Here is a 24826-nt window from a genome sequence, read left to right on the forward strand (position 1 = left end):
AAGAGAGTGCAAGAGACCACCTTCTGTCTCTCCTCATAAACTTTGAGCGATGCACCACACCAGCTTCGTAGGACGCCAGCCAAACTGTGAACGCGCTGTGTTACTGGATTGGAATGCTTTGTAGGGGCACTTAGATACATTTCTCACTTTCCCCATTTACCTGTGTTTTTGTTTTTGTACTTTTTATGTTTGAATATATGTTTGTTAGCCCTGACTGTTGCAATTCCTTTCTTGCTGCCATTGACGGCATCTCTCACTCTCATAATCAAGCTTGCTCCCCGAACCAAATCTTAACTGCAACCTTGTTTTGGCTAAAACTAAATCAATTTGACATAGTAGTTGTTCAGCGAGCAATACAAGTAATCATTATTTGAACTTCGACAACTACTAATAAAGCAATATAATTATTCATAAATGACTAATAATTATATATCTATAATTACTGAATAGTCATAGATTATAATATAAATAACTGCGCAAGTATGCCACTGTAAATGTTTGTATTCTTCAAGTTGAGAAATGGTAACAGTTTATGCTGGCAAATGGTGTGTATGGGGGCTTGAAAGTGTCACATGGCAGTGCACAATAGTTTCCAGATTTGTTGGTTTCCAACAAGGTGGGGTTCAGTCACCGGCATGGAGATGGAAATGTAGAGCAGTGACACACATTAATGGCAGCCCATTTTTTGGGAAGAAACTGGTTTGAAAGCCCCCTCTCCTCCTCCAACAGAAGCCAGCGCAATGACAGTGACAGGATGGAGCAGGAAACGGCAGTGTGATGTGTGAATGAGGCCTTGGAAAAAAATTCTTGGTTCCATACTTACAGTTGTTAGCCTGTTCACAACTTCCATGGAGTGCAGCGACATTTCCATATTCACCAAGACTGAAAAATATCTGGAATGTAACATTCACATAAAAATTTCAATTTGTACCAAGAACATACAAAAACATGTATAGGACAGTATATATAAGATTAATGATATATTTTGGACCAGGGCCAAGGAAGATTTATTTTGTACGAAGCATACTACTTGAAAGTATCATCACAATACTTACTCTGTGATCTGGCTTGACTGCATCAGCTTGAGCAGGACCTCTATTGCTACAAGTGGGTTGTTCTCCACCAACTCTGGCAGCTGAAAAAGAGGTCACAGTACTTGTCAGCTTTCAAAACTGCCATCAAAAAAAGGTGTTGCCTGCTCACACAGCAATGCATGTCTTGACTACCCACTGTTCTTTATGCATGCAATAAATGTGATCCAATGTTCATAAAAAATATTTTTGCAAGTGTGCCAATATACATTTATTTCACATGCTGTCAATCACTAAAGGGATTATAACAGGAAGGGCAAACACAATGTTAGGAGTCACAATCAACAAAGCAAAAATAAATAGATCAGTATGTAATTACATGGCTGTTAATGCAAGGTTTTTTGCAAGGCTACAAACAACAGAATTAAATACATCACCACAGATTCACAGTATGGCTACAACATATGGTTAGCAAGTTAGAACCTAATATTGAGAAACATAATGGGCCAATTCTATATAAACATGATAAAGATACATGATAAACAACAGGCATGATAAGCACAAATGCACATATATTGCATTAGCTAAAAGACCGCAGTGTTGATAGAAAGTACATATACAGAAAAAGGGTGCATGCATTTTGGATATTAGAACATCAAACTGACAACAACAGCAGGATTAAAAAAGAAGAAGAAGAAGCAAAATTGGGTAGCTAACAAAGTCTACACTGATACATAAAATGAGAGTGCTTACAAGGGGCATTAATAATGTTGGTTACGTAAATGGCAAGTTTTTAAACACTGCAGGCATACAGACACCAATGTCAGAGCAGGGCACACAAATCAAAGCAGTAAGGCGAGTAGATTATTTTCAATAAAACTAGTGAAGCTATCTAATGAGCTGCTGCTGATAATGCACTTCAGGCTATTCCACGCTCTTATTTCTAAGGGGAAGAACAAATTTTTAAAGCAATCAGTGCAGAAGGGAAGTTCACTGAATGTTTGAGGGTGCGTATGGTGTGCAGACATTTTTTTTTCTTCTGTGAAATGGCAAAAAGGGCTTCATTAGATATTATGGAATGATAAATTGAGCCTGAATAACATGTCTTCTTGCAGAAATAACAGGCATTTCATTCGCACCACACATGCTTTCCCGAGCGTTACCTGGCACAGCTCATAAAACTTGAGTAAGAATAATTAGGGTGACTGTGGGGCTCGATTTTGAGTAATAACCATATGAAGTCAATAGGTGATGAAGTCAAGGAAAGCATAGAAGAAATAACTTTTTTTAACATTAAAATTGTGGGAACGCTGACGTGAATAGTGGACAGGAGCCAACTGTGGAACGAGGAAGATGACGGACGCGCGAGCAGTGGTGCGAGAACGCAAGCTGCGGCTGGGCGCCCTGGGGCGCGGCCAGCCGGGACTGGAGCTGTGGCAGTAGACCGCGGGACCGAGGCGTTTTCCCCACATTGGCGCCCAACGTGGGGCCCCGGCTGCGTTCCGGGATGGACCATGGTCGTGGGGAAGGCTGGAGGTACCCGTTCCACGGCTAGTAGCGACTCCTCCCCTGCCATGGCACGTGACCATTTCCGCGGTGCGAGCTGCACCTCTGGTGTTCGATTCCGCCGGTTCCTCCTCCGTTGCCGTCATCGAGCCTGGCGTGGGTCCTGGTGGTGGCGTCTTCTACGCACTGCTGCAGCTCCCGGCGTCGCCGTTTGAGAAGGGCGTCGCCAGCGCAGGTGACATAATGCGCGCGATCGCGCCAACACCATCTCAAGAGCGGCTTCGTCCCTCGGTGGGTGGTTCTCTGCTGCGGTTGCGGTGAAGTTTAGTCTTTGGTGGCAAGGCATTGAGCGGGTGGCAGCTCCTTCCGGCGACCTGCTGGGTGCACTCATCAGAACGAGGTCGGAGAAAACCAGACCAGGTGTGCGCCAGGGGACGCCAGGGGATTGCGGGACCAAAGCGTGCTTTCCCACATTGAATGTGGGAAAGTGCGGTTCGGTCCCACGGTCCACGGCCACAGCTCCAGTCCTGGCCGGCCGCGCCCAAGAGTGCCCAGCTGTAGCTCGCGCGTTCCTCGCACCACTGCTCGCGCGTCCGTGAACTTCGTCATCCACAACGGGCTCTGATGCCACTATTCACGCCAGCGTTCCCACAAAATGTAGAAAAACCATTGCTCATTGCACAGTGTCTCAACCCTGGCAGCCTTGATATACGGAAGTAACATATAAGGGTATTGGCCAGTAGTCTTCTAAGTTCAAACACCAAGCAACATCTGCAGTTAATGAAATACAGTGCGGCCGTTCTGTCCCCCCTTGTTCTGTGTCCTTTGTTTAGCACTATTTGCTCCCAAAATATGTAGAGACTAGCTCACCTTGTGTTATTGCAGTTAAAGAATGTTGACCATTGAAACATGCCAGGGCGAGGTTTAATACATGTACACAAATACAGTCAAACCTTGATATAACAAACACGAAAATAATGACTTCTTGAATATAAATAAGTATGCAAAAAATATGTGGATATATTATGAATATTGGATATAATGAAGGTATTTTGCATATCAGATGTAACTTCATTATAATGAGGTTTGACTGTACACAAGAAAATTAACAGTAGGACACCCATTGCAACATGCATCATGCGGAGGTTCTGGATTCAGCTTTTACCGGTGGCAAGTTGTATTTTGTCTCACTACCACTTCCCCTCTCTTTTATTAAAATAAAAATGTGAACCCTCAACCATAATCATCTTACACTTGAAGAAAAACAACCCTATTTATAGAGGTGTGCGCACATTCAAACTTGTGAATAACAAATCGAATAGTGTCCCATGTGATTCGGTATTTGAATCGAATAGTCAATATTCATAAATACGAATCAGTAAAATCTTGGTGATACGAATCTCGCGGGGTCGCTTGAAATATTCATATCACCTAAAATTCGTATCATCAAAACATACACAAAATCAAGAAAAAATAAATATTTTAAGCAGAAAAAATTCCTGATAGTGAACCCCGTTGATATGTTCCTCGCTGCTGCGTTTTCCCGGCTGCTACATCGCGTTTTCGCGGCGCCGACCTAAATCCTAAATTGACTTTTGTGTATTAAGTTCCCCTTGATATGTCGCCAATCTGTAATTTTCATGTATCTTATGTTGCTTATAAATGTGGCGGTCACATAAATTTAGCGGTGAAGCCAGCTTGTAGGTTTCAACAAGTGACCGGTGCGTTGCAACAAGCGACCAGTGCGTTGCAACAAGCGACCGGCACGTTCCAGATACGGCGTGCCCGCGCGGGCCTCGTCTTCAAAACGATCTGCGATGTTGACAAAGTGTGCCTATTGCCTGATAGCTTAGTATGCGCTGTGCTTTCGAGGTTTAGTTAGCTTTGAAGCGAGAGACAGCGCAAAGATCAATTCGCTCGCTGCTGCTGCCGCGCTTCCTAACTCCAGCGTTATGACAGCGAGTTACCACGGTTATCGCAATGTGTTCCGTGTTTACCTGTGTGCGCGTGACACTGTGCTGGTTAATTTAGATAGTAAGTGAATGTTTACAAGTTTAAACAGTCGATAAAGCTACTATCCTTACTTCGCACAGTTGTCTACTAATTTGCTACCGCAATCATTGCTTCACCTTTCGGGCGACACTGATTTCTTTTTTTCTTTTTTTTCGCAGTCCCTTGAAAAACATATCAACAGGGTTCTACTATCCGTGAACATTTTCTTCTTGCCCAAATAATCAACGATTGCCTTTTGGAAGGCGTAGAAGTGCGCGCACGTGATGTCACGAATGTTTTCGCACGCCACTGAACACCTCAGCATGTCGAGTGCAGGGAGGGTTTTGGCCGTCGTGGCTGCGGCCGCGGTTGTGCTGCTGCAGCGGTCCTCGTCTTCTTTCTAGCTGGTCAAAGCATCAGCTAGGCTGTGATGTGGTCCGGTCTGCTCGACGGGGGAACCAATGAGATATTGCGCAGCCACGTGACGTAGCCAGTTGCTCGGCGACCATGGATCCCACCCAGATCACTGTGCTGGCTTGTCTGTGCCGGTTGCTCCGCTGACTCGGCTGCCGCCGTTGCTCACGCGTTCGTATGATCCGCAGCGGCGCGGCAGTATGTTCGTAACAGCTGATGTTTTCGTATTGTGAGCAATGTATTTTGGCTGGGGAATGTTACGAATTCATATCGCACTGTAATTCATACCAGCCGTGATCATACTGGGATGTATTTTCAAATAGTTTTCTTATACTTCATAGTGTCAACTGTGTGCAGTCAAACATACAATTGGAGCAAAACTCGTTGTATAATAGTAGAGGCATAATATTCACATAAAATAAGAAAACTTCCTTGTGGAGCATGCTTCGTCGCTCAGGGAGTCAGACTTCACCAGCTATACAAATGATCATTCGCACTCTTCCGATGAGTCCTGTGCATGCAAAGAAACTGCTTATTTGTTCCTAATGCTCCTTTTGTGCTTTCAATGAACAATGTTTCATGAGACGTGCATTGTAATGACAGTGACTTGCTAATGTTATGAATACCAAGATGTGAACATTGTTTTATATTAATTATGAAAGTTGTTCATTATTTGAAAACTATTCAAAAAGTGTTCTTATTCAAGTTGCTTCTACCGCTATTCCATTCGTATTCAATTCTATGTCAAAAATTACTATTCGCGCACCCCTACATATTTCCCCTATGGTTTCTTTATTTTCATTGTCTGTTGGCTTTGGATGGTTAGCATATAAAACTTGACACAACCCTCGAAAGCAGCACAGCTTTTTCCTCCCTTTTTGAAGTTGCTCAAAGTAATGAAACATTAATGACACAATAATGATGTGAATGAGCGAATAGTTATCATTATGCATGACTGCATCACACAACACTACTTCATTAGGCCAACACACTGAGAAAGACCTGATTCACCAAGCTTCAATAATCAATATGCCTATAAAGCATTACACAGAGTGCACAATGCAAAGGCAGTGCAATGCAAACATGAACAACTCCATAAATGATGGTTAGAGAAATGCGCCATGCAATACATATGAGAAGTTTCAGAGAAAATATGTGGTCACTTATGCTGCAGCAGAAGGTCAATTCCACACAAAAGAGCATTGCGTATAAGGTGAACGTTCTGATTTGGAGGCAAAAAGAGCATGTATGCTTGCAGCCAGAAACACCAGTTGTCATGCCTTATAATAGTCATCACTGCCATTAGTGAAGTTATGAAGAAATATTCAGACGTTGAGGTTCAAGCAAGCTCCACAAAGTACTTGCAGAAAGAAATGTGCTGCATTGCTGGTACTGCCCCACTGTGGATTTCATAAATCAACGATTTTCCAATGTCACATTATCATTGCTGCTCTCTCATGGCGAAACCTCCTTGCTCAGAATGCATGAGCCTCCTGCACAATATAGCTGTCCATAGCATGCAAGCCCATGTGCACATGAATGCTGTAGCCAAGCTGATATCGTTGCAGCTGAGCAACACTATTAGTATGGAGCACACCCTCATTCAAGCACTCTAAAGTCTGGCACTTGAATACAGTAGAACCCCGCTGTTACGTTTTTCACGGGACCGAAAAAAAACAACAAAAAAACGTAAGAGCCGGGAAACACAACAGCCAGGAAACAGGAAAAATTGAGAAATGGGAGTAGTGTTGAACTGCACACAATATTATTTTAATTCTTACGTGTGAAAAAAAGTAGTTTCGCCCGACAGCTGAAGTATTGATTGCGATCGTCCGTATAAACTTGTAAACATTCGCTTCTTAACTAATTAACAAGCATGGTATGAGCACCCACAGGCAAACATGAACACATCACACTCGATGAGTGCGGACACGCGCTGTCAAACGCTGGCGGTGTGTGGAAGCGCCGCTGCAGAAGCGAGCGAAGTGACCTTCGTGCTGTTGTCTATCGCTTCAACGCAAACTGAGCGCCGAGAACATGCAGCACGCACAAAGCTATGAGCCGCCGACGCACCTACACTGCGTAGACTCTGCCCCCACGCAGATCGCTTTCAAGATACGGCCCACGCGATCGCGCGCCGCCGCGCAGTACGATGCCAGAGCACAACAATGCCCGCTATCCCTCCCCCCTCGCTCCCTCGCCAGTGCCTCGAGCGCAATGAAAGGAGGCGCGCTTCCTCCCTGCTTTTCTTTCTGTCGCGCGCGAGACGCGGTCGTCGGCTCCCCTCACACGCTTTCACTCGCACATACCGCATATGGCGCGCGGCGACGGCATTATCGCCCTTCGACTTTATACGGAACATCTATGAGCCAAAACTAATTTTGGGGCCACAACGCGTCATAGACACCATCTTAGGTAGCAAATGCGGATCTCAAGGGCCATACTTTTACTGATGGAAACCGAAAATACGTAATAAGTGCCGCCCCCGGCACTTTGGGCGGCCAATGCCATCGTCAAGCAACCAAGCCAAGCAACATTAAAAGTCAAAATGGCCGCTCGGGCCGGCGCGGGGTGGCAGTTCGCAACGTATGATGCGGGAACGGTCCCACAGTTGCGACGTAACAGCGGGGTTACCAATGCATTGGGTTCTATGGGAGCTGTGCCGGGACCGGCCGAAAACGACGTAACAGCCGGGAAAACGCAGCACCCGGGAACGTAACAGCGGGGTTCTATTGTACAGCAGTACCTGCTGCTGTCAGACTTGACATAAATGTGAAAGTGCATGGTTTCCGTAGCTAGAGCGCTGTGAAACATTGACCACTGGGTCCAAGTCACACAACACTACGTTCAATATACTGCAGCATATTATGTATTAGGGATCATACTGCATCAGAAGTGACTGAGCAGCATGCAGCACCAACAGGCATTTGATGCAACTGCCCTGGCTTCAATGTGGTAGCTGCATTCACTGTTGAAAGGTGCCACATGCTTATTTAGACTTGTCTGGGAACCAGTGATGAATGCTTTGCAGTGCTCGCATTTGCATGAGCTATGCGCTCACATGTTCAGTTTAAGTCTGACAGAGGTAGTATGGACACACAATTCAGTCACTGCATCTCTGCACATAATTAAATCTTAGTTTTTTTTTTTTCTTTCTTCAGACAGTGGTTACAGGAAACCAAGCACTATCATGTCTGCTGCTCGTAATCAGCCCCTTCAGCAAGTAAGAGGTGGCATCAATTTATGCTAATGTTCAGAAGGCTTGAGCAAAAACATTTAACAGACATGTGCACTATGTTTAGGTATAACTGTGTGCATCTTTCTCAGCATAAATGCCACTGAAGATTTCTCCACATGCATCAAAACTCAAGCTACTCAATGAAGAGTACATTTTGGTTTAATAACCACTTTTGTTCCTTTTTATCTGATGGCACATAAGTATCGAAGCACAAAATCAGAATTTGGTCACGAAGTAACCATGTAAAGAAGGCGACAGGTAGTAATATTTACCATATACAGTATAGACCACTTATAACGTAACCCTTTATAGTGCAGAACTGGCTACAATGCGGCCTTTTCCGACTCCCATTTACCCTCCCATAGAACTCCTGTATACGCATACCGCTTACAGTGCAGCCGCGTGAGAAGAAATACCGGTTATAATGCGGCTTCTGCGGGAAAATCTCGCCAACAAGGGCGGCAGCGAGCACGCTTCTCAACAAGGTGCGTGCTCCCTGCCAGCGTATGCATTATTCAATGCAATCAAACGCTCGTTAATTCGGACTTATTTGGCCGCACATCGGTTGATTCTGACTACTTTCGGAGCTCGGTGAGCGAGGAGCGCCGCAAATGTGCGGCGCAAAAGAGCAAGAACGGCGCTAGCGTCCAACCGAAATGAAGCGGTGGAGTCCGCATCGCCACAGTCATCAGTTGAAATCGTACGTGAATGACAGCAACGCCGGAATGCTTCGAGCCTATTTGTGTCTTTAAATCCTGTATTCTTGCGTTTACCGCCGCGCATAACACCGCGTTGGCCGCGGGCTTTCGTAATGGCGTAGTCATCATCCACGATTGCGTCGATAGCGGCCGCGGCTTTCTCCGCAGCGGTTGCGGCGAACAGTAGTTTCGTTTTTACTTGGTACACGCGTTGGCCGCGTGCCTAAAGAACTGCGTAGTCGCCATCGATGATCGCATAGATAGCGACCGCGGTTTCGACTGTAGTTGTTGCAGCGAATAGTAGTTAATTCGTCCAGACTCGGTGTGTGCCTCGTGCGCGTTCCTTCAGCACCGCAAAGTCGCCGTTCATAATCGCGTCGATAGTGGTGACGGTTTTTTCCGCAGTGGTTGCGGCAAACAGTTTTTTTCGTTTTGACTCGGTGCAAAGCTGTCGAGCTTGAAGAGCACCGGCTACATCGCGATTATGTTTTCACCAGCTCACTGGCGAAAACGTAATCGCAATGTGCGCGCGATGGAACAAAGCGTGTCTACATGCTTGGTCTACATGTTTTGCATACGTGCCGGGCTTGAAAATCGTTGTTTTGGTTATAGTGCGGTACCGCTAATAGTGTAGATATTCGCTACTCCGGCGACTTACGTTATAAGCGGTCTACACTGTATTATTGTGTAATGGTGTTGTGTGAGTAAGTGACGCACCCTTAAATTTAGTTTTAATTATTTAGAAAAAAATATTGTAGAAATTGTCCATGCACAAGCCACACCCCCCGTTCCAATGTGTACACCTGGTCAGCCATGGCAATGCGTTTGAACTACCCTAACGTGGTATACCGGCCTCTTCATCAGTATATTCACCGCTTTTTTCAATTGACAGTGCGTAAGCAGGAAGCTTGTTGGCTTTAAGTGTTGCAGTCATCACAAAATTCATACCCTGTTGTCCAGTGGCTCATCCAATTGTTCTTTTCCCTTGAGTTCGCATGTTTGTGCAGTAAAAGAGCCTATGCCAGTTCATGCAGAAAATGCCTACAGCTGTGCATGTGCACCACACAATGAGACTCTGTGCTTCGTACACACAGTACATCTCTGCTTTCACTGCTTCCATGCCACCACAATTGCAGGTGGGCAGTATCGACTTTAACATTGTGTTCACACTTTGCGAGAAAACCCTGTTAGTTTTGCCATTGTGCAACCTTGCATGCGACATAGAATCTGAGGACAGCTTCAGTTTTGAACAGCATGCTTCCAGCAAATTAGACTCCAGCTTCGTGGTTACGTTCCTGTGACGAGGAATTAGATAGCAATAAACAGCTAAAATAAAGGTTTCCAAAGGTTACTGCTTGTGGTGGCAAGCACCTCTGTTATTAAGAGTTGGCCCACATACAAGCAAACATACAGGTGTATTTTTTAAACCAGTCGGTATCAGGATACCGAACAGCATGTACTACAGTAAAGTGGCAAGGCATCTCAGTTAGGTTAGATACATCCCTCCTTTACAAGCTTTCTCCTGCTACCCGAATAATACTGTGCATTTTATAACAGCAACAAATAACTTATTGGATGCTTATTTGTCTGTAAGCCTCGCGTACCCGAAACTCCCCATCGCCATCTCACTTTGCAGCCCAGAAAATCTGGTCACTTTAGTTATTGCCTCAAGCACATTTGTTGACAGCTCTAGGCTCGTACATCATTTTGGTTTTAATAAAATTATATTCCTAACACGTCACAGCTCTGACACAATAACACACCTTTGCAGGTGAAAGACCTATGTGGTAAACAAGCTTTGGGTCTGCAGACAGTTCATCCAGGAGCTGCTGCTGCTGCTGCTGTGTAAGGGTGCTCTTGAAGGCACGTGCCATGAGGCGCTTAGCTTCAGGGCCTGCTGTATCACTCTGGCAAAGTGTCGGTTCCCACAACAAAGAGTGCTCTTCCTGTTCAACTGGAGTAAGCCACACCAACTGAAAAGAAAAAAAAAGAGTGTGAGCGTGATGATAGAACGAGTGAATGGCATAAGCGTGACACAATTATGGTGAGTGACTCTTTTGTTCTTCAGAACACGAGGAGTGATGAATGACTGCACCACCCTACCTAAGACTAAATATGCAAAGAGACTCTATACATAGCCACTGAAGTTATGTCTCTACTAGACACAGCCACAGGAAGGGGGGGGGGGGGGGAGGGTATGAACAAACACAAATTATATTATGAACTCCTTTTGGTGGTTCCATTTTCTTTGTATTGCCTCAGTCCCTTGCACTGCAGATCAAATATGGCACAATACTGCAAATATCAGTATGCATGCAATGCTCATCACAAATGAACATTACTTAGTGCAGTAGTGTGTTCTATGGTAAAAATGCAAGAGTATGTTGCGAAGTGCTCACGGAAGCTACACCACCACTACACCGGGTAATCATTGATGATCACCTGCAGCTGTAGCCCAGGGACTATGGTGTTGCACTGCTGAGCTCGAGGTCGTGCATTTGACCACAGCCGCAGCGGCCGCATTTTGATGGGGGCGAAATGCAAGAATGTTCGTGTACTGTGCATTGGGTGCACATTAAAGAACCCCAGGTAGTTAAAATTAATCCAGAGTCCACCACCACGACATTCCAGATAATCAGATTGTGGTTTTGGCATGAAAAACCGCAGAATTTTTTTTCTTCATTGACGGGGGGAAAAAAAAAAGATACAGATTTTGAGACAAAATGACTTTTAGTGGCTGACTGAGATTTATAACAGTGACAGACATCACAAATAGCGAGATTATTACCAAGCTCTTCAATCAACAATATTCCACTAACTTTTTAACTAGCTACCTTAGCACACTTACAGACTTACAAAATTGAAGCTAGTCAGTGCTCAAGGCATGTTCACCTAGTTAGGAATCTTGAGACTACCACCAGTTTCACAATTTTTGTCCCCAATATCAGCAATGAAGTACATTGGCATCACACATTTTTGTCCTGCACTGCTTAAAAGGTCTTTGCGGGAAAATGATATGTGGAATGTCAATGTGTGTGTCATAAATTTTGAGACTGAATAAGTGGGGCTTGTCTCAAGGTAACTGCTGCATGTAAGTGCTTTGAGCACTGACTGTCTTCAATACTGCAAATGCATTATACACATGAAATATAAATGGAATGATCTTAATTAATTGAGCTTACTTTAGATTATCACACAATTTCGGATGTGCTGCTATAAAATTTATTTAGCAGAAACACATTTATGCCCAGATGCCACATTTTTAACAACCAGAGACAGTCATACTTGCGTTGAGACATTTGAGTGGCACTTTCTCACAAGTGACGTCACTACAGGGACTTTACTCATTCTGATTCGCGCTGCTGCTGTGCGCATGCATGTTCTTTGTGCACCCTTGGAGTGGACTGCGCCTACGAGCTGTGCTTCATGAAAGTTGTTTCTGCTAGTTGCTACTGTCACATTTGAACTGTGGTTTGGTTTTCCTAATCTTGTGAGTAGTGAACATTTGCAGCTTGGCTAACTCGGGCTAGGGAGTTGAAGGGGTGTACTGCATCGTGAGGCTTACAGCGCGTGAAAAGACAAGGACGAAGGGAGAGGTGACACACACAGACGCTAACTTGCAAAAATATTTATTTCGAGAAAAGGACCCACACATATATACAACTTTTTCGCATACATCATCATACATGCGCCGTTTACAAAAATGCCTTACACACCATTACACAGGTAATCTAACTCTTTGCGGGAATAGGCAATTGTTTGTTGTGAAACTAACTAATAACTGGTTGTGAAATACAGTTATCCCCGAGCCTATCAATCATTTCTGCTTCGATAATTTCACGTGTTAATCTTCCTCGTGCTCTTCCCACGATGGAGCAGTCTCTGTATGCTGGAGCACTTGTCGAGCGGTCACCTTCATCCGCCCTGGCATCAGCCCACTTGCAATGCCTACAGTGAGCGTCAAGGAACCCACCCCGCTTTCCTGCTACAGTATACCGGTGTTCCTTTAAACGCTCGTTGAGGCACCTTCCGCTTTGTCCCACGTAATTTTTTTCACAGTGTCTCTGAGCAATGGTGAGTCAACAATAGCGACAGTCCCTCCGTCGACAACTCGTACAGCTTGGTTCGGGGCAGGCGTCAGAACTTTCTTGAGACGACGAAGAGTAGCACTCAAAATAGACACATGCACCCCAGTGTCAATCAACGCGAACACAGGAACATTGTGAACAAGAACTTCCAAAAGATTCTGGTTCGTGGGTATGGTCAAGCGAGGATTTCATGCCAATGTCATCAATGCAGCTCCACCTCCAGAAGCCGCACTGTCGAGTTTTCCGGTCGGCTATGCTGCGAATAGGTTGGAGAAGGAGCACGACATGACGGGGGTGAACGAGATTGACGGCACGAGGGAGAAGGTGAGTGGGAGTAGCGGGGTCGTGGCAGAGGTGTCGCAGGGTCAGATGATGGGTCCGGCATAGAAGGAGCGAATGAAAAGGACGAACTCGAGGGACAAGGGTGGTAGTCCGAAGAAAAGCATGTCGAAGAAGGCCAGCGGCAGTGGCGAGCGATGTGCCCCATGCATCGGCAGTGAAAACAGATCGGCTTGTCGTCCACGGTACGCCATTTGGATGGCTTGCGTTGTCTATAAGAGGAGTAAGAGGAGCGAGGAGGGAACATGCGTGGATAAAGAGGTTCCGAGTGTACACGATGAACGGAGTGCAGGCTGACATTTGACAACTCCCAACGGACCATGGCCTGTATCAAGGAGATTGTCGCCGGAAAAGGATCAGATGACGGGAATGAAAGAGCCACCGGTTGTACTGCTTCGACCTCACGATGAATGATGCAGGTTAAGGTGGCGGTCCCACTTCAGCGGCACACGCTCGGCATTTCAGTCATTGTTTGCGGATGCACTGTGCTTCCTGCGCTCATTGGAAGAATGTGAACTTTATTGCATTAGAAAGCTTACTTTCTGTGCTTTCCAATGACACCTAGTATTATTGCCTAGCCTGAAGCATTACTTGACGGCAATCAAAACAGTGGGAGCAAAAAACAGCGCTTTTGCTGTACTAGCCTTCATTGTACTGCGTTTCCGCCAAAACTGTTCACCATAACAAAATGAAATTTGCTGTGCCTTTAAGTGAAATGTAATACAAGGTTTCTATGAAGAGAAATTGCGTGTAAAGCAATTAGAAATTTATAATAGGCGCCAATAAAAATGGGCAAAGCTATAAAAGTTTATGAATTAATATATTTTTTCCTTTTAAACTCAGGACAACAATATTCAGCGGTTTTTTAGGCTACAGTGTACTTATCATCTATGCGAAGTTGTTTTGTGTTCTGATGAACAGTTCGTGAGTTCTTATTACTTCAAATTGGCAATTTAAGACGATACTTGGTCACGCATTACCGAAGAAGGGACAAAACTATTCAAGCTGAAACTGAAATTTTCAATAATCAAGCAGCAAGCCCTTCTCTCGGATTCTATGAAGAGAAAATTGTCTTATGTTAATTAGGGAATCTACAGGGGAGCAGTGAAGTTAGCAAATTTTTCGGCTGGCCAGGTCCGTGCAAATTGACATTCTTTTTCATGTACACGCTAATTCACAACGATTGTTGCACATTACTAGAGCCATACAGTGTCTTGTAATTACTAGCACTCACGAGTTTTAATAAGCAGTGCTTGAAACAGAAGATTTTCAATATGTAAGTCTCACAGGCGATTTTTGGTGGTGGCGCCATCTGTGCAAAAAGATATCAAGCTGTTTCACGTCAGTTCCAACGTTTGTCAAATGTGGTGCCACTAAACATTACAAAGCGGGCAAAACGCGAAGGGAATTCTTTCTCCAGGTTTGAGTGTTTGGCTCAGTCTAGTCACCCTGCCTACCCCACATTCCTTCAAGCACACATTGTCTGCAACCACGCCTTCAATGTAGTCCTACACGAGCTCACTTACTTGTGACTGCGGGGAGAAAAATATGAAAGAAAGAAGAAAGAAAGAAAGCGCCTTGCACGGTACATCATGAATGCATGCCAGCTAGCCAGCAGGTTCGGCTATTGTGCCATTGTGCCAAGGAGAATTGCAAATTGCCCTCGCCTCCTCCTATTTTGCAGGCTCGTACGGCGATATCTGGAAACTTGCTTTCCCTACGCGGTGAGGTGCGATGTGTGTGGAAAGGTATTGTGTTTGACAATTCTACGTGACGCCAGTTGAACGATAGGATTAGCAGCAAACAATGAGCGAGCCTTGCAGATTGCAGCGAAAAGTGCTGATGGCTGCGTGACCTGCAGCATTCCGAGCCGTGCGCTACTAACCAAATGTCACGTGTTCCGACGCCCAGTGAAGTTTTGAAACATGTGGTTTCCAGTAGGTGCTTTTCTCGTTGAAAGATATATTGTATTTATCCGCGTAAACATCGCACTCGCATAATGGTCGCACCCCCACATTGTCCACTTTCTTTTTCGAGTGATCATCATACCCTCGAAAACCACTGCAGTGACTGCTGTTTGCTTGGCCTAATCTCCATTTAGGTTCATGCAGTTTGCAAACAGCGCGAAAAAAAAATAAAAAAAGGAGACATGTTTCGGGATACATGAGGCTAATAGTGCTTTAGTTGGCTATACTCAAAGCCTTTCCGTCGCGCATTTATGTAAAAAGCACGCTTTTTGGTGCTCTGCAAGGCACGCAATGGGGCTCTGTGTATTGTTAGCACTGAAGTAATGGAAACGAGCTTGCTGGGGGGCTTCTGAACGTTGGGAAATAGGCATCAGGTCACGCGGCACATGCAGTCGAAACAAAACTGGTGTCAGCCATGCCCACAACTCTAATTTCTATGCACGTGGACTGGGGTAGCTTAGAAAAGCACTGCTACTTCTTCGAAGAGTACGGCCTCGACACCCGGTTGTTCCACGCGACCTAACAGTGCCAGTTTGCGGGGCCGGTGACAAACTTTCTTGAGGAAATCACTCCACGAACGGTCTTATTTTTTTTCTTTTTACTTAGTCGCTCAGTTGTAAATATATTGTTGTTACTCTATACTCTCTACTAATCCTTTACCCCTACTCTTTTACTGCCACCTCTACTCCACTGCTGACCGCTGTTCAGGTGTCAGCAGACTGCGCTAGACAGTTACTGTGGTCTGTAGCAATTTCCTTCCCTTTCCTTATCTTTAGAGGCACAAAGCAATAGTGACCATTTCAAGCCTAGAACCTTCGTTTAGCGGGCCTGTACTTTGCAAAATGCTAAAATAGACACTAGGAAGAGAAAGCAACAAAACTAGTTGACGATCAATGTCACTTAAGGTTCCGCAGTGAGCACTGGTCTGCAGGCCATCTGCCGAGACGGCTTTCGAAGCAGCGGCATGCACTCACACGACAGCCACGTCAAAAGCGTCAGTGATGAACCACTAATAGCCACCATCATTAGCACTGACCATTTTATATACAGAAAGGTTCGACCGAGCCATTGTTGAAAGTATCAGCGGGGAGAAGGCCACCACGCGCAGCAACAAAACAACGATGGTGCCAGGCACAAATTGTCCTGAAAAGCAGGGGGGAGGGGGAATTTTCCTCAACTACAATGGATCACTTGTCGCAGCGTCGCAAGAGGGCCAGATCGGGGCACACTGCGATGGCGAAGAGCAGATTTTTTTCGCTTTTTCCAAACATGACTGAGTGGCATCGCCTGGTGGGAGAATCTGAACTACAAGCAAGATGGTGGCCGTGATACCTTTACCTTAAGTTGCCACATCGGGAGGGCTGTTGTAAGAGGTCGTCACAAAATGACGTAGCAGTTGTGTTGGGAAGGCGTGTGATGTGTTGGGATCCCCAGCGGCTTTTAGCACGCTCGAGACAGCGGCACTCCGTGAAGACCGTATTGATGCTGGTGACACTGGTAAACACCGGTAAATTGAAGGCGTCGTCAGCAATGCCTTTGAAGACCTTATCGTCCTCCGACATGTTCGGGTCGGCCTTGCTACAAAGGGCCAAGACGTCGCAAGCACTGCTCAGAACAGAGTGCACTTTCAGCTAAAGTTCCACATTCCTAAGGTCTACTTCTACGGCAGATTCTAGTGGGCCTCAGCATGAATACCATTCAACAATTCACTCACCTCACCATCACAATCATGAAGCGGAGGAACAAGCCTAAGAAATTCAGGCTGGAAAACCCCTTCTACAGGGGGATTTTCACCAGTTAGAAGCTGCTGCATTGCTTTTGCAGGACTTGGTGCATCACTTCCAATTCTGGAAAATGGACAAGGGGGAAAAAAAAGATGCAGAGATGCTCAGCATGCAGCTTGGTCACTTAATTTCCCTTTTTCTTAAATTCCCATCAGAGGCAGATGCTTCCAAAGCTTTCATGAAACCACAACACATAGTAGAATAAAAGGAATAATAATTTACAGGACTTTAACGTCCTGGAACTGCACAGTGGGCTGTGCGGGATGACGAAGTGGAGGGCTCCAGATAAATTTTGACCACCTGGGATGCACCTAAATCTTTAACTAAACTTCAACACATGCCTATATCTAAGGCCATGAACATTTTTGGATTTCGCCCCCATCAAAATGTGGTCACTGTGCCCAAGAACCAAATACACAACCTCATGCTTAGCAGTAGTACGCCATAGCCACTAAGTGGAACCTCAATGTGGCTCTCATGGAGTGATGTAAGATATACCTAAAAAAAGAAAATTGCATGATCAGAACAACTGACATTTGTATTTTTAGGCAGTAGACAGGCATTCTATCAAATTCATCCATGGCAGAAGAGGCCCCACACAACTTCAAACTAGCTTTTCACCGTGGCACGAACTGCAAAAATGTCCAAATAACTGGCCAGGTTGAAGACGTCAGACATATCATACTACGCCTCAGCATACACATATGAAGAGAGGTATCTATGGCTTACTGTGGCCGTCTCAGGTCAGGGTCATCAATGATCAGTGGTATTCCAGATCGGCTGGACTGCGGCATTTCAGATTGACGCTCAGCAAAAGACACTTGGATGCCTCCAGTGTCTCCCATCTGTCAAAGAATGCAAAATGAGTTCTACATAACAGTGCCAACATTAATTCAATAGAATAATAGCAAACCAAACCTGAAGGTTGCTTTCATCCAAGTTTAGAACCTGCCAAGGTGTTTTCTTGAAAAGCTAGAACAGTTCAAATTTTTCAGGTTAGTTATAAACACCAACATTGACAAATCTTTATAAAGGCAAAGCAAAATAAGGTTGCACATATTTAACATATTTATGATACAGCACCTGATAGTTTTGTGAAAAAGCACTGAAACGGCAACCCAACGATCTTTCATTAGCAATTTTTCTTTAATTACAAGAATGAAGCGTGTAGCACTTTGTGCCATTTAATAAGATTAAATAATATCCACCCATGCAACCATAGCAATTCCATTCATTTAAAATATGCAGTGCACAAATTACCATAATTTTCAAAGTTGTAGAAACTCTACATGTTTCTTGCATGTAAAATGATGACATTAGACAAGTGTGAAGGTCACGAAATGCTTTTAAGATATTTTACCTTGATATTAAAGTTGGTCTCGAAATGTGGACCTAGTGTCATTAACATTATCATGATATAAAAGCAAATTTGCATGCAGAAACTCTACATGTTTCTTGCATTTAAAATGATGACATTAGACAAGTGTGAAGGTCACGAAATCTTGCATGTAAAATGATGACATTAGACAAGTGTGAAGGTCACGAAATGCTTTTAAGATATGTTACCTTGATATTAAAGTTGGTCTCGAAATGTGGACCTAGTGTCATTAACATTATCATGATATAAAAGTAAAATTTGCTGATGTTGTGTAGCAATAAGAGCAGGTACGATGATGTTGCTCATTAAAAAATTAACAAGAGTGCTGGACGCAATTCTTCTGGTTGCACTCATATGTTGCAACCACAGCGATCACAGGAACGGAATGAGCCAGTGTATTATGACTTCATGACCCATCCACCACTTGGGTAATTAATTATAACACCAACATTGACAAATCTTTATAAAGGCAAAGCAAAATAAGGTTGCACATATTTAACATATTTATGATACAGCACCTGATAGTTTTGTGAAGCACTGAAATGGCAACCCAACGATCTTTCATTAGCAATTTTTCTTTAATTACAAGAATGAAGTGTGTTGCACTTTGTACCATTTAATAAGACTAGATTATATCCACCCATGCAACCATGCAATTGGTTCGCAGAAACAAGTATTACAGTTAATCATTTAGGCTGCCCTGATGTTTGCCGGTGTTCTTTCTAGTGTTTAAAGCTCTAGGTTTGAATTTTCATGTAAGACATACACAAAAAAAGAAACCTCTAAAATGTTGTGATAGTACTCCTTAAAGGGTGTAAGCAGACTAGATGCTTTAAATTTTGTGCCTGCGATTTCTCTATAGCAGCAGAGCCAACTTCTCCAGCTCATCCCCGGGTAATGTCTCTACTGCCCTGTAAAATACGCTTTGAAGCAGACACAACTGGTTTAAGAAGCTTCATATGAACTAGTGCACAAAGCTGCCCATTTATGCGGATGTGGAGCAAGATTCTATTGCTGCTTCAGAGGACACACATTGCGTGTGTGCTCACCTGTCGACTGCATGTGGTCCGAGCTGTTTAGATACTTGCTTGTAGTAGAGCATTAACAAGTTTTAAGTTGGCATATAGCTTAAAACAGCTGCAAGCATCCCGTATGTGCTGCAACTCTATCAACTATGTGGGAGAATAGTTTTTCTGCAAGAAGTTATCATGAGCACTATACAGAAGTACTTAGGCATCAGTGCTCTAAGTACTGAAATGAACACCAACATGATTTCTTGTCACTGTTCTTTTACCATGTATCATATCTGAAATTTTACACTTGCAAAAAGAATGTCTAATCATCAGAGGTGTTAAGAGCAAGAGCTTGTATGCTAAACACTTTGAAAACAAAAACGCAATTTGTACAGGTATAACGGTAACATAAGCAACAATAAAAACACCTGCAAGACAAACACCCAAATTCGAGCAAAAAGTCACCATCAATGGTGAAACAGTCAAAAGACCTCTTGTAGCCAGCTCTTGTAGCAGACACTTCGGCTTTTGTAGCAGGGTGTTTAGCATAAATAAATGACACAAAACAACAAAACACAAGCTCTGTAACTCTGCAAATCATTTCACAAAGCTATCGATGAGAAGGAATTGCAAAACAAAGCTTAATTAAGGGGGGACACGGGTTCTAGAATGGTAAAAAACCGCCGAAAAATTAATTTTTGGAAAAACGCACTTTAGGAATGTTTGGGCCTTCAAGCACCTGCCCTCAAATTATTAACCCTGATTTCAATTGGTAAATAGGAAAAAATCGGCTTTCAAAATGCCACGGGAGCCGTGAAACGACCTGCGGCAGGCAAAATTTATTCAGAATTCCTGCGCGCGCCGCGGGCGCAGCCACCAGCCGACCGCCGCCATCTTGGGCTTGTTTTGTAGCTGTTTTCTTTGTGAGCATTTTGCGCCAGTTCAAAATGGCACCGCTCAAGCAGAACGACCGCTCTCGCCGCTTTTCCGAAGAGTGGTTCTGGGCCTCTGATTGGGCGGAGCGCGCGCGCAGGACGAGCCCTCCGTCTCGCGCCTTTCATTAGCTGGCGCGGCCACCGAGGCAGCCATTTTGCTTTTTATTTTTGTTTTGCGTGCACCGCCGTTTCAGTCCTCTGTTGCTTCCGGTTTCTCGTGGGCGTCTGCTACGCTTGCGTTCACGCGGCTCACGCACCGTCTTTTTGTCTTGCGCTCGCCTAAAGATGACGCGTTAATCTTACGGAAAGAAACAAAAGCGTCCATAGAACGCACGGCTGAAGGATGCGTACGAAGGCGCGCTACCCGAACGGCCGGAACCACCGCTGCACATCCGAAGCTGCACATCTAACGTCACCGTTGATTCTACTGGCATAGCTACGGCCCATCTGATGTCATCGGATCATCAGCCAGCGCGTCCAGTGGCATCCAAGACCGCATTGATACGGCATACTATTCAGTGGGCGAGTCGGCTGAGCATGCGAGAAGTGCGGCGATCTTGGAGTGTCTGGCATCACAGTGCGCAACAGAGCGGAAATTCAAGCTGCTAGTCGCAGAAGCTTCGGAAGTCGCAAAATGAGCATCTAAACAGTAGTGCTACCAAGATTAGGCTTTCAAAACGGCACAAGCCAGCAAAGGACCCTGCATATACAGCCCTGGCATGCTGTAGAGCAAAGTGTTGTTGAATGACAATAATCAATTTAGGTCATTCAATAAATGTTCCATAAGTGCGTGCATTTGACTTGAACATTGTGTAAGTTTATTTGTCTATGGAAAGGCTACTTTATTATACAATTTGTGTATTCATTTAGCTTGCAGGTCACTGGAACGGCCACATGAAGTGGTAAATGTAGTTTCTCATGCTGGTTTAGGGGCAGTACATGGCTTTATAACAAGCTTTTCCCAGTTTTCTGGCAGGGTACAGCCATATATTTAGTATAGTCATTCTCGTGAAGAATAGAGCTACAAAATGATGTCATTAATACTGCTGTAGCTGGATTCTAGAAAATGTTGCAGCTGTCTAAACTTAAAATGCATTTTTCTCAGTTCTATGTTTTTACACACCACACTCAGTCTTACGGGGCTTTTTTCTATGATGCTGTGAAGTGACAATAACAAGTTTGGTATCAGTGTATTCGTAATGAAATGATCTAGTGGGTGATGCTATTTCTGTTACTCTAGCATCATTTTATAAATTACAATCAAAAGTAACAATGAGTGAAAATAAGAAAAATGTATTCGCAGTCAATGTTGGTCTGCTTTCTTGCCCTTTAGAATGCTTTCAAACAAATAAAAATAGCATCACCCTCTAGAGAAAGTCTTTGGCATTAAAGTCATGCTCTTATCTTACTTTTTGTCTTTGACAAGAAGAAATTGCCAAAAAGCCCCATAAGAAGTACTCATGAAATTTATTTTTAGATTTTAATACTTTCTGAACTAGAGTAGCTATCAAAAAACTAATTATAGATTTGAAATCAGCATGAAAAATTGATCTAAACACGAAGTTTAGTTCAGGTAGAACCAAAACTAAGGAAACAATTTTTAGAACCCACGTCCTCCCTTAAAGACATCATGTCATGTGCTACAAAGTGAAATACACCATGTGGCAGCTTACAAGACAGCGGCAATAGCGACACATTATGTAGAGATGGTGGAGTGTCACCCTGCATGCAACAGCAGTACATAATTTTACTTATTTCACAGTGATTCCGGGCTTTCAAGTGTTACGAGAGCTTCTTCTGGCCCTCTTTCAAGTGTCTCAGCATTGTGGATGCTGGAGGATGAAATTTGCTCATCTCCAGGGGTGGCTGCTACCTACATGTTAAAAAACTTCAAGGACTGTTTGCATCCAGTGCGACTGAATTTATTCGCAGTAGCATGAACCAAATCTGACAAGGAACCAGCCAGGGCATGACTATGGGCTGAGGGGATGGACACTGATTTTAGAGAGCTTTAGAATAGCGCACCCAAGTGTCTTTACATATCGAAAACCCCACATTCTGCGTGCATTCTTTTGTGCTCCTTTTGTATTCTTTTGTATGCCCAGCGGTTTGCGTCTCCCTAACTTAGAGCATGCAAAACCTAAAACACCCTATTAAAATTAACTTTCCCACTTATAAGTGTTGCTCATAAAGAGAGCTTAATCAGGGTTCTCTTTGGTACGACAGATGGTGAGCTTGATGCTGTTGGCCAAGAAGAGTCCATCTAGACTAGTAGCTCAACTCAGCAGTAAAGCACTTTGGCACGTCTGCAGTATGCAGCAAGTTCACCTGGAGCACACTTAATTACGCCACCCCACACCACGATACCAAGTAACTATGATACTTTTTCAAAAAATACTGGACATTAATGCTGTGCCAAGCTATTGCAGTCCTCCCCAGAAATATGTTCACAGGAAGATGGAGACTTGAAGAGATCAACAATGGTTGAACTAGGGATGTTGGTTGAGCCAATGTTTCAATAAGAGGACTTGTCCCCTTAACCTGACAAAGACAAGTCCACTTGTCAAAATGTCGGCTCAAGCGACACCCTCACCAGGCAGTCCACAAATGCACAGTGCGTGTGCCTGTTCACTCTGCAGAGCTAGCAAGCGACGGCTACTGCAGATTGGTCATTACCTCCTCTATCATTCTGTGCACTTTTCCTCATTATCACAAACTGCTATGACTTAAATCTGGCTTTTTGGCTTCCTTATTACTTGCTACCATAAGTAAAAGCAACAAGAAATTGAATACATCAAATGTGAGTTGTCAGAGCATGATATTTCGATGCATAACTTGCACTGCTCAAAAGTCGTTCCAATAATTGCACATTGCTACTAATTTGCACATTGCAAATTGAGAAATGCAAGTAGATTATATCAAAGGAGAAAATTAAGAAGCTAGAAGCTTGAGACTAAATATGAACAATGGCAGCAATACAATAATAACTTACATCTTTCACAGGAACAGTCAACAGTTGTGTAAGGAAGTATTTTTCATGTAGTGTCAGCTTCGGAATGACATGTGCAAATTCTGGCTTCTTTCCCCCGGTTTCTTCAGCAGGATTCTGGCAATAATCAGATGCTGTTAATCTCATAAGGAACACACTTTGCAGCCATCAAATGTATGTTCTTCAGCCACTGTAGCATGAAACATGTTGTAAAGAACCGCATATAATATGTGGTTTTCTTTTCTCCAAAATTTCACATGAGTAATCTCCGTCGTGTATTATATTTGGATACCAAAGCTTTCCACGTCATTCCAAGCATCTAGTCATGGTTTCGGTTCAGAAAAGTGTTGCAAAGTGGCAGGCACCTATGGGGCTGCAAAGCTGGAGTTTTGAACGTACTGTGGTGCGACCTGGTGGAGATCAATGAAGTTGGCAGGGTAGTACATCAAAGACGTCGCCCCGTAGAGTAACATCGGTATCGCTTGTTCTGCGCTTTGATTTAAGTTCTGTGCGTAGTTCTTGCACTCAAAAAGTGTTTGATATGTACGTAGGGCATTGTCCGCTACTTTTTGTCCAACAAACCGTGCCGAAGGCAGGTTGACCCGGCGACTGCGCCAGACTACACTTAGCAGGGCGCGGTCCCCAAGCATCGTCATCGCCATTATTGTTGCGTGGCAAATTGTCATGAGGGTCATGGGCCTGACCTGCTGGAGTTTTCAACATATCAGGCCACGACTTGGTGGCAAACGGCGAAATTGACTGGGTAGTATACATCGCAGCTCTCCACATTAAGTTACCCTGTCAATGGGATGTATACAGCCGATCTCACTTGCTTTGTGTGTGTGTGTGTCCAGATTTCATTTCTTATTTCAATTTTGTGTTCAGCTGCTGCAAAAGGCACCTGTGTCACTGAGGACCTGTGGACCTGTGCACCATCTCGTAGAGAGTGCATCCCGTTCTAGCTAAACCATGCAAAAATGCAGTCATTTCTCAAACAGCGGATTTTTTTTATTAGAAAATTGCGATGGATAGATGGACAGGACTTAGATGGTAAAGCGGCCCACGTAACTAAGCACAAAGTTCATAGAGTGGTTGAAACTGTTTCAGAACACGTTGCTGAGAGGAGGAGGAATAAACTTTATTTAGGGAAATGAGCAGACGCTAAAATCGTCCGAGGTGCTGAGAGGTCAAGTAAAAAAAAGATTGAACGACTGACGTGGTACAGAGCGTCAGTTACAGCATTAACTTAGGGGACTGTGCATAAAAAGTGGTGTTTAAACAGCCGTTGTCACATTATATGTTACTGTAAACAAATGAATGACAACAAACGAAACTATTGCTGTGGCATCGTTCTTTCTCTGCAAGAAAAATTACTGCGCATCAGCGCTAAGGCTACATACACTCAATCTCCATATTTACCGATCGCCATGTCTGGAAATGCGCTTTTGCGGCAT

The 24826-nt window shown here is 44.1% G+C and overlaps 1 protein-coding gene across 2 annotated transcripts in view; it reads right to left on the minus strand.

Moving 5' to 3' along the window:
* LOC119463882 (CCR4-NOT transcription complex subunit 11-like) overlaps window positions 1–24826 on the minus strand; it is a 43481-nt gene that overhangs the window by 13157 nt on the left and 5498 nt on the right. For both annotated transcript variants that reach the window (XM_049668508.1, XM_037724706.2), the window contains exons 5-11: window positions 23376–23489; window positions 17976–18029; window positions 17787–17902; window positions 16988–17120; window positions 10643–10852; window positions 1056–1135; window positions 824–893 (exon numbers count right to left, since the gene is read on the minus strand). In XM_049668508.1, coding sequence (XP_049524465.1) covers window positions 824–893; window positions 1056–1135; window positions 10643–10852; window positions 16988–17120; window positions 17787–17902; window positions 17976–18029; window positions 23376–23489 — 777 coding nt within the window. The remainder of the gene's footprint in view (window positions 1–823; window positions 894–1055; window positions 1136–10642; window positions 10853–16987; window positions 17121–17786; window positions 17903–17975; window positions 18030–23375; window positions 23490–24826) is intronic.

Source organism: Dermacentor silvarum, chromosome 1 (assembly GCF_013339745.2).
Source record: "Dermacentor silvarum isolate Dsil-2018 chromosome 1, BIME_Dsil_1.4, whole genome shotgun sequence".
Taxonomy (NCBI): domain Eukaryota; kingdom Metazoa; phylum Arthropoda; class Arachnida; order Ixodida; family Ixodidae; genus Dermacentor; species Dermacentor silvarum.